Genomic DNA, 10,946 nt, shown 5'->3' on the forward strand with positions numbered 1-10,946 from the left:
TCTCTCCATACAGAGTTAAGCTTAGTTCATCTCTTCCGCTCGACGGCGTCCGTTCAAGCGGAGGCAGAAACAGCCCAATTCCCATTAGTCACTCGAACAGTGATGACGTCATTGCTGGACGGTATATGGAAACGGAATCCGTAAAAAATGGAGCAGTGTAAACAGTCTTACTCATAACACCGACGACATGCACGAATATACCAAAGTCCGTGGTCTTCACTCACAGAAAATGGATCTGAGCGAAGCATCAAGGCCTAACTAAAAGAATACATCACTAGTAACCTAGTCATGCATGTATGATTTCTGCAAGTAAAGGTGGCCTACGTCTGTTTCAGAGAGAGAGAGAGAGAGAGAGAGAGAGAGAGAGAGAGAGAGAGAGAGAGAGAGAGAGAGAGAGAGAGAGAGAGAGAGAGAGAGAGAGAGAGTGGCGGTATAAAACAAGGTATAGTGACAAGTGACGATAAGGCGATAAGAAGTTTTGGCCTCATCGGGGAATGAACGGTGATAAAACGGAGTTCACATTGGTGACGAACTTGGGTTTTACAGTGACGAAATGGTTTTAGTGAATCGGGTAAGTGACGCACCAACGAAGCCACACTGCACGTCCTGCCGGTCACAAAGGACAGCAGCAGCACAACGTTTTGACGGAAATCCCAATCTGGCTCACTGAGTCTTTGTTCAAGTGACAGAATGAGATGAGAAAGTGTCGGTTTGAATTGGAGAAGCACAAAAGTGTACCTAAGGATCTGGGATACTTTTTATACTTGAGATCTAAACTGAATTACAGTCATATAACACTGCTTTGTTTTCATCTGAATAACTCAGTATCATGATTTGCTTGTAAGTATATACGTCTGGCACGACGAGAGGACAGCTGGCAGTAACTGCCGCTGCGACCTCGGCGCTAAGCGAAATTTGTTTGTTACCAGATTTTCACGCCCAACCTGATTCTTTTATATTTCATTACCTCACAGCATTATACGGTTTCAAACAAAGTGTGTGAATCCGTGCAATCGAAAAATCAGGTGGGGCATTCCCACCTCCAGTGCCATCCCTCTAAATCCGTCCTTGGAGACAAGATAAGATGCTGTAAAGCCCCGTCGCTGTCTTGACAGAACAATAATCGTGACCAAATGTCACGACTGCACCAAAAATGTTGTTATTTGTACTGTCGTGGCGAGAATCTTCAATGTGTGAAAGGGCCTTAACACAGCATCACTTTAGAATTACTTATGTTTTAAAATATGCAAGTGCCACTGTTGCCAACTCAGTGCATAATATTGGATGTTGTGGATAGCTCATTTTTATCTGATTTTGAATACATTACAGTGTATTCCATTAAATAAAAAATAAATAAATAAAAAAGTCAAACTCGCTGCGGTTTAGGGAGCTTGCCTCAACAGTCACCAGTAACAACGGTGCCTCGATGACACGAGGATATTGTGGGTGGACAGAAACGTTTCGTTTCTGGTACACATGGAAAGCATTGTCCGGGTGGCAGTTGCCGCTAAAAGCATTCAGTATAATATCGGAAGACAATATACAATATATTAGCAAAAATAAAAAAAATCAGCCAACACCATTATGATACATTTTTAAGAAAACAATGAAAGGCAATGTTTTAATAGTGTAACTAATCAATTATAAGGATAGTGCATATTGGATAACATAGTCATGGTTTCCCATCATATCCGGCGTGCATGTATGTACGTATATATACAACACTCGCCGTCCGCCTCCACCACCACAACAGAGACACCAACAGCGCGAGCAAGACGAGGACCTGTCACGTAAGTCACAGTATTTTGTTGTGAAGTAGAACAGAGACTAGGCTGCAAAGAACACAGTCTGCTGCCGTGCAAGTCGCATGCATACACTGGTCACTTCCGATACGAATAGCGTCTATGTTGCATTCAGGAATTGTTACTGCTGCCTTAGCCACATTAAAAACCTGTTTGGAAGTAAGGTGACCACTGAAAAATACAAAATTTTCTAAACAACTTTAATTTATTTTTAATCCAGGAATTCCCAATATTAAGAAAAGATAAATAACTGACAGATATTTGATATTAAACAAAATTATTTATTTACTGCCTAAATACATAAGCAGGCGTTTTGTCTACCTCGTCATGAATGGCATCCTGCAGACAGGGTGGTGTTGCCACCACCCTGTCCTCTGCCCCCCCGCCCTCGCTCAACACACCTTGAACACCACTGCCCAATGTCCATTTAACATGCTGTGGACATTGCCAGTGATCTCTTTTGACGCCTGTCATGAGTGATGATGAGGGCTGCCACTGACATCAAGGCACTGGCTGGTGGATGACCGCTTGCCTTGTCTTTGTCTTGCCTTTGCTTTCACGAGGCAGAATAACCCGCGACTCGCACGGAAATGTTTCCTGCAGTGTGTTTACAGCAGAATAAGTTTCAATAGGATCCAACCCCTGTACAGAAAACTAGTAAATGCTGTGATGAATCTGGCCATGGGTTGCATCGGTCAGCCGCTTCCCTCCCGCTTCTCATGATGATTGATCCCTTAATCCTTGATGATAACTTGCCACTCATGTCATAAATCATATTGTTATCTCAAATGGTATTATCTCTTTCCATTAAAAATCTTGCATTGCCTGGTAACTGTAAGAAAGCTGTGAATCCCACTATTTTTTTTTTTTTTTCCTTGGCATTTACTCAGACCAAAGGTCACCCACCAGAAGACCTCATCACTCAACTCACTCTGTCCAACACATGAACAGCTCTCATGCACGGCCAGGCCTCAGTGACCCAGTGTTCCCTTCACAACATCTCTACATTCTTTTTTGCTCTTCCACCTTCATGCAATAGATATGCATCCACCTTCCTCCCACTGTGTCACTTTGCACAGGCCATGTGACTTACCCTTCCCAGCAAGCACAACCAAACATGTCCATCACAGTTGATATTGTCATGAAAGGTTGCTGCAGAACTTGTAGACATTTAAAGCTTCCCAATGCTGCAGTATTAGGATTGAGAACACCACTGACATGAATCCTTCCTGATACATATCTTATCTACAGAATCAAGAATGGAGGCTTCAAAAGTGTACCAACTACTGGATGGACGGGTAGAGGAGAAAAGGGGCTCGGATGAGAAGAACGGCTTCAAAATATACCACATCCAATGGGAAGAAACATTAGATGAAGAAGGAGGCTTCAGAGTATTCTCCATCGGCCAACCCTCTAACATGCCCACTAAGTGCGTGTTGCTGCTGGGGGTAACAGGGGCAGGAAAGACCACTTTAGTTAGTGGGGTCTTGAACAACTTCCTTGGAGTCAGCTTTGAAGATCCCTTTCGCCTACAGGTGAAAGAGGAAACTGGTCGTGAGAAGACTCAGAGCCAGACAGATTTCATTACTGTATACACTATTTACTACAAAGAGGGAATGAAGCACAAGTACAACCTAGTGCTTATTGACTCTCCTGGCTTAGAAGACACAAGAGCAGCAGAGCAGCCACGTGATATAAGAAGCCAATTTGAAGAATTTATCACATCAGACCTTGGGGTCGATAATCTGCACTGTGTTGGCCTTGTTGCTAAAGCTACTACAAACAGGGACTTAAAATCTGAGAAGGCTGTACTTGAAGAAATTATTTCACTGCTGGGAGAAGCTGTTCCTGAAATCACTCATATTTTCGCAACTTTTGCTTGTGATCAGCCCTTAGTTGAGGCTGTTGTGAGAAACGCTGGTGTCCAATACAAAAGCATGTTCCAGTTTGACAATGGTATGCTTTACTCCCCAATCAATGCTAGTTCTGACAAGGAATTAACTTCTCGGTCTCACAGATGGGACAAAATGAGAGAGCATTATGATGCAATGTTTGGTGCATTAGCCAATGCTTTACCTTTGAGTTTGGAACTCATCAGAGAGAGGAAATACTTTGACACATGTAAGAAGAATCTAAAGACACAGATAGAAAACTTAGCTACTTCAGTAACAGAGATGGAAATCAATAAGAATGCATACAACAAATATGAGCAGCAAAGAGTTACAAATAAGGACTGGAAGCAAACGAAACGTGTAGCGGTTCAAGGGAATCAACAGGCTTTCAACTGCAAGACGTGCCAGAAAACTTGTGAAATATTTACAAACACTGGCGGTAATACTAGCGGAGGTTTTGATGTAGGTCAGGTGATTGCACCTATTGTGGGTGCGGCTGTTCTTCCCGTCCCAATAGTTGGGGCAGTAGTAGGTGGAGTCGTTGGATCGTTATTTTCTAGGAAGAAAAGAAAACAAAGACCCCAACAAAGCCCCCAACCGTTAAGCAACGCTGTGTGTAGACAGAATGTCTGTTCCCATGCCATAAAGGAACATGCCTTAGAGTCTATGAAATTACAGACAAACATTGATGAAGATATGAAAAAACTTTATGAAGAAGCAGTCTCAAAGACAGAGGATGCAAAATCTAAAATTATCCAGGCTCAAGAAGAAATCTTGAGCTGCAGCACAACTATTTCCCATACCACTGTAGAGTTATTAAGTCATTCAAAGAAAGTAGAGAAGCTGACAAAAAAAAGTTTTCTTTCCACTGATGACATAAATTCTCAGCTCAGGAGTGAAATTGGCCAGAGTGAGGTTAATATTATTCCTCAAGCAACAAAGTATATTGCTATTCTTACAAAAGCAATGGGAACACTTGCATCACATAGTGCTGAAGAAGTTCTTGGCAAGCATGAACTTGTTAAGGAAATGCTACTCGAAGATTATGAAGAATTTTTCAAATAGAACACAAAGAGTGGCACTGGTCAAAGGAACAATGTAATGGACTGCTATTTTTTGTACAGTGGGTGAGAAGTGTGTGACTGTTTCAGCATTGTCATCAGTTATCACACTGCATATCCCAAGTGAACTCCGAACCTTGGATGGGTGAACACTTCATGCTTCATATGATACGAGCTGGCCTGTATGGAAGCTGTGAGACCCAGGCGAAAGTATTGCCCAAAACACACAAGGCTGCCAATAAAAAATACACGGTCAACATGACTCTGAGGTTGTCCTGACTTTGCTGTGCCTTGTTCGGACGTGAAGATACAGGCAGTGTTTATTTCAAGGCCACAGCCATTAAGTCATGGCTCATTTCTGAATAGAGGAAATTGGGTCAATGTTTGCAGTTTAAAGCAAATCCTCTGTGATCTCAGCACGAAACTTTAATAATCACTGATGTTTTACTCAATGAACATTCGAGTTCGTAGTCAAACTTGATACTGATTTGCTGATTCACTGATTTGGTCACTGTAAATGCATTAGTCACTGAGAACGCACACCCCATCAACAACACCTGCTGGACACACATTTGCAGTACACCGTCCCCTCCCTCTCAGAGGCTGCCAGGGCACATCGCTTCACTTTTACCATGCATATCCAAGACAAGAAGAATTGAATCATGCCAAGTGACTATGTAGACATTGAGGTATTGTTAAACAGTCCAAAATATGATATGTAAACTATACCAATAACTGTTGTGTTTCTTAGCTTTAGTTTTTTTTTTTTTTTTAATAACTATGTGAAATGTTTAATATATTTTATGCAATACAGTACATAAAACACTATGATCATTTGTATAATTATATAGACGCCCCTGATTTAAGGACATCTGAGTTACAAACTTCCGTAGAAGAAGAGGGCTGCTTCAAGTTTTTCGTGGTTCTAGTAATTTTTAAGATTATTTTTTCAAGTTCCTGTAGAAGTCACTGGGTTTTCAAAAGGTGTTTTCATGGTTTTAGGGATAGTTCATTAGGCTATTGTGGAAGTCATTGGGTTTTCAAAGATGTTTTCATGGTTCTAGTGATAGTTCACTAGGCTGTTGTGGAAGTCATTGGGTCTTCAAAGGTATTTTCAAGGTTCTGGTGATAATTTTTTAGGCTGCTTTGGAAGTCATTGGGTTTTTCACGATCCTAATGATAGTTTAACTGGTTCTTGCGGAAACTACTGGACTTTTCATTAATTTCAGATGGTGACAGTTTAACAGGTCTTACTGTCGATGAGATTTCCATGATCTTAATGGTGGTTTAGCAAGCATTCTGCATCACCAAAAGGAGAAACATCTGTGAGAATCCGACTTTTCATCTACGCAGTCACTGATATTATTTCTTATGAGAGACCAAAATAATTAAGACGAGACCTATCCTGTCGCTTCTTGTTCTCGTCTCTTCTTCACACTCAGTACCTCATTAAGTTACTGTTGAGCTTTTAAATTTCCCTTAAGCTGCTAGGAGAAGAAGAAACACCAACAGCCTCTTACATGCATTGACGAAAGTAATTAGTTTGTCTTGCTCACAACACCGACGACGTGCATGAATATACGTAAGTCTGTGGTTTTCGCTCATAGAAAATGGATCTGAGCGAAGCATCAAGGTCTAACTAAAAGAATACATCACTAGTAACCTAGTCATGCATGTATGATTTCTGCAAGTTAAGGTGGCCTGCGTATGTTTCGGAGAGAGAGAGAGAGAGAGAGAGAGAGAGAGAGAGAGAGAGAGAGAGAGAGAGAGAGAGAGAGAGAGAGAGAGAGAGAGAGAGAGAAAGGGTGGAGCGGTAAAAAACAACGCCCACATCCAGAGACCAGCATTTGTGACAAGTGACGATAAGGCTCGTCTGAAGACAGCGGCGTTATCATGCACTATGTCTGGTGTATGAAGTAAATCCAAAAACTGTTAAGGGATATACAAAATTGCATTCTTGCAAAAACAAAACAAAAAATAATTAAAGACATCAGTGTTATAATTTTGGTGGAAAATGACCAGAATTTAAGTGAAGACATGCGCAAATTGTTAATCTTGGAATAAGACACTTACCATGATTTCCTTTCTTGTGCATGGCATCAGTGTGCGCTCAGCAACTAACTTTTGTCGGAAATCAACCATCGTGGCTTCTCTGTGAAGAAGTGGAAGGGGTAGGTACATGGAAAGGATATGTTTTGTTGCCGACTTGTTGAAGCGTCCTCCATGTCATTATTTGTGCAAACCAATCGCCGGAACGCACACCACTTGCCCATTGACAAGACGGTGTTAGCAAGACATGCTTGGCTTGTATAATCAGTGAGTTTTCTCGTAGCTTTTGATCAAATGGTCGGTTTAACCGATGAGAATGTTTCACGGTGTCATTAACAGTTTTATCAGATTGAGTGTTGAATGAAGAAATCACCGTGTTTTGTAATTTTTTTTTGGCAGCAATTGCTTTGATCTTTGCTCGGTTGTAATTACTTATATATTTCAAATTAAATCCATGTCAAAAGTTTGCATGAATGTAACAACGTTATGGCCTTATTGGGAAATGAATGGTGATAACACGGAGTTTACATTTGTGAATTTATTCGGTGACTTTTTTTTTTTTTTTTTTTGGAGGGGGGACGAATCGGGTAAGTGACGGACCCACAAGGCCACACTACATATGCTAGCCGAGTTAAGGATGAGGAACTATAAGAATAATTCACCAAGCACTTGTTTTTCCCACAATACATCGTGACATGTATCTGTGACGTGACATCTGTAAACAAAATCGTCACTAGAGACCGTTCCTGCTTGGCTTTCAAAACACTGAAGCACACCAGGGTCTTCCTCGAGAAGAGTGGACAGCTCACTAGAATCTAACCAGTTAACTTAACTGCTGCCAGCACCTTCGGGGCACTAGAGGCTGTAGCTCCACAGCCTGCACGGCCTCGTCAAATCCCCAATAAGGAGAACAATAACTGGAGACCCCGGACAGTGCCGTGTGCAAAAGTGTCCGTCTGTGCGGATTTTTTTTTTTTTTTATGTGAGAGCCACTCGCCAAGGGCAACAAAAATTATGAACAAAAAAAAGGCCCACTTATTGCTAATTCCAATACAGATGTCAGATAGAATGGTAAAAAAAAAAAAAAAAAAAAAAGGATAAGTGTCTTGAAACCTCCCTCTTGAAAGAGTTGAAGATGGAGGAAATACAGAAGAAAGGGAGTTCCAGGAATTATCAGAGAAAGGAATGAATGACTCAGAATACTGGTTAACCCTTGCATTAGAGAGATGGATAGAATAGGGATGAGAGAAGAAAGAAAGTCTTGTGCAGCGAGACATGCAGTTAGCAAGATCGGAAGAGAAGTTAGAGTGAAAACAGCAGCAGAAGACAGCAAGAGATGCAACACTGCGGCGATGAGAAAGAGGCAGAAGACAGTCAGTTAGAGGAGAAGGACGGATAAGGCCCCTGTACAGTTAGCAGGTTGGGAGAAGGGGAGGGGATGAGAAAACTGGCGGAGACGACTCAGAACGCCTAACTTCATAGACGCTTTGGTTAGCTAGAAATGTGATGAGAAGTTTCCAATTTAGATTATAAGTAAAGGACAGACCAATGATGTTCAATGTAGAAGAGGAGAACGGTTGAATATCATTGAAGGAGAGAGGATAGTTGCCTGGTATGTTGAGTCAAGTTGATAGATGGAGGGCTTGAGTTTTTGAGGCAGTGAACAATACTAAGTGTACTCTGCCCCAATCAGAAATTTTAGAGAGTTCAGAAGTCAGGCGTTCTTTGTGAACTGTTTACTTCCTGAAGGGTTGGACGTCGATGGAAAGACGTGGAATAGTGCAGGGTGATATCATCAGCGTAAGAGTGGATGGGACAAGAAGTTTGGTTTAGAAGATCATTGATGGATAATAGGAAGAGAGTGGGTGTCAGGACAGAACCCTGAGGAACACCACTTTTAATAAACTTAGGAGAACAGTTATCGTCTACCAAAGTAGCATAGAACAGTTCGAGAGAAAACTTGAGATGAAGTTACAGAGAGAAAGGCAGAAGCCTTACGAGGGTAGTTTGGAAATCAAAGCTTTGTGCTAGATTAAAAAAAGAAAAAAAAAAAGACTATCAAAAGCTTTTGATATGTCTAAGGCAACAGCGAAAGTTTCACCAAAATCCCTAAAAGAGGATGACCGAGACTCAGTAAGCAAAGCTAAAAATCACCAGTTACATACACTCATAATGACAATTGATGATCGTGCTTGCTCTAGTTGAGGATATCAGCCCCATAGACCCTTTCATACACGAGTTTGAACAAAGATAACGGAGGGGTGTGGAACACAAGGTACACTTCCGCACAGATGGACACTTTTGCACACGATAGCAGCCTCACTGCTCCTGGTGCCTCACACAACAGGACACTTCAGAACACCTGCTGCCACACTGCCCTCGCTACCATTCTCACATGAATACATTTCATGCTGACAAAGTAAAAACAGCCGCCTGAACAACGAAATAAAGAAATAAATAAACCTAAGCAATATCTTTCCCGCATAGCAAAATGCCTGCATAGTACAGTTGTAAATATAGTCCTGAGTATATTCGTTAATCTGCAAGAATTGTTATCTTTCATAAAAGTAAAAACAGGTCACCTGTGTTTAAATTGTTATTATAATTATTAATGAGGACTAACGCCAAGTCCTAAGGATAGTTATCTGGAATAAAAAAAAAGGTACAGAAGAAGTGTAATGACGTGAAAAGAAAAGTTAGGCAGACCGATAGGGAAATGTTAGGTGTGAGGCAAAAGATGGGTGAGACATGAAATGCATTTAATGCGCCCTTGGGAGAATGTTGAAGATTCATAAAGAAAGTCAATGATCTAATGTTTCTAGGTTTGTGACTATATCAATAATGACTAAGATCTAGGGCGGGCGTGTACTAGCCTCTCCTGTAGTACAGTATTCTATATTCTTATTTAATATTAATACCACGTCAAATTAAAACTACATGTACAGTACAACTATTAACTGTTTAGGAGAAAACAATACTTCATATGATGTGTAAATCCTAAAAAAAAAACTAATAATAAAATAAAATTTTAAAAAATGGGGATGAAATTTTTGGATTTGAACGAGATTCTTGCCTCGCGAGCGTCTCCATAGTGCATCACCACCTTGACGTCACAGTGCGTGACGTCATTGCTGAGGTGATGACATTTCACTGAACTATCCTTATCTGTCAGTCATCTTTGAGGAGAGGCGTCCTGGCGGCCACAAAGGACAGTAGCTCAACGTTTTACCGGAAGTCTTCACCCATGCTCACTGCCGTCATTCAAGTGAAAAAAAAAATTAGATGAAAGAGAAGCAGTGCCGGTTTTAGACTGCTTTAATTGGAGGAGCAGGTACATATCTTGATGGGGCACAAAGGTGTAGTTAGGGATCTGGGATAGTTTTTATTCTTGAGATATAAACTGAATTATAGTCACATAACATGATTTGATTGTACGTACACCTGGCACGGCGGCAAGACAGCTGGCACCAACAGCCGCTGCGACATCGTCGTGACGCGAAATTTGTTTATTGCCAGATTTTCACGCCCGACCTGATTGTTTTTATTTCATTACCTCACAGCATTACACGGCCCCAAATACACGGTATGTGGATCCGGGCAATCAAAAAATTTGGCGGGTCATTCTCCCCCCTCCCTGTGCCAACCTCAAAAACCGGCCCACTTAAGAATTGTTTTAAAATATGCAAGTGCCATTGTTGCTAACTCAGTGCATCTTGAATGCTGGGGTGTCCTGTGGGTAACTCGCTTTTTGCCTGGTTTTGAATGCAATACGGTGCATTCCACTAGAAAAAAAAATAAATAAAAATAAAAATAAAAAAAAAAACAGCGTCAGACTCGTTCGTCGGACGTGACTCACAGGCAGACATGACAGGCCTTAGAGCAGGGATGGATCCAAAAGGTTCGGGGTTAGGGACAGCTTCCCTCACCATTGTTCCCGGAGCCCTAAGAAGGGTCTTGCGGGTGGATAGAAACGTTTCGTGTCTAGTGCACATGGATACCATTGCTCAAGTGGCAGTTGCCGCTGAAGGCATTCATTATGATAAAGATAATAAACATATTAGCAAAAAAAAAAAAAAAAAAAAAAATCAACACCATTATATTACATTTTTGTTTAAGATAACGATAAAAGACAATGTATTAAC

At 41.2% G+C, this 10,946-nt stretch overlaps 1 protein-coding gene across 1 annotated transcript; it reads left to right on the forward strand.

Annotated features, from left to right (window-relative positions):
* The first annotated feature begins 1,606 nt into the window (after positions 1–1,606).
* Positions 1,607–5,586, forward strand: LOC135090575 (uncharacterized). The gene is made up of 2 exons (XM_063987453.1): positions 1,607–1,790; positions 3,054–5,586. Exon 2 carries the CDS (start codon positions 3,062–3,064, stop codon positions 4,757–4,759), a length of 1,698 nt encoding a protein of 565 aa, XP_063843523.1. The 5' UTR covers positions 1,607–1,790; positions 3,054–3,061; the 3' UTR covers positions 4,760–5,586.
* Positions 5,587–10,946: the final 5,360 nt, after the last annotated feature.

Source organism: Scylla paramamosain, chromosome 35 (genome assembly GCF_035594125.1).
Source record: "Scylla paramamosain isolate STU-SP2022 chromosome 35, ASM3559412v1, whole genome shotgun sequence".
NCBI classification, from domain to species: domain Eukaryota; kingdom Metazoa; phylum Arthropoda; class Malacostraca; order Decapoda; family Portunidae; genus Scylla; species Scylla paramamosain.

What these genes read in the sequence shown, in the direction of transcription:
- LOC135090575 (XM_063987453.1), top strand. Translation starts at nt 3,062, where the DNA reads ATGGAGGCTTCAAAAGTGTACCAACTACTGGATGGACGGGTAGAGGAG.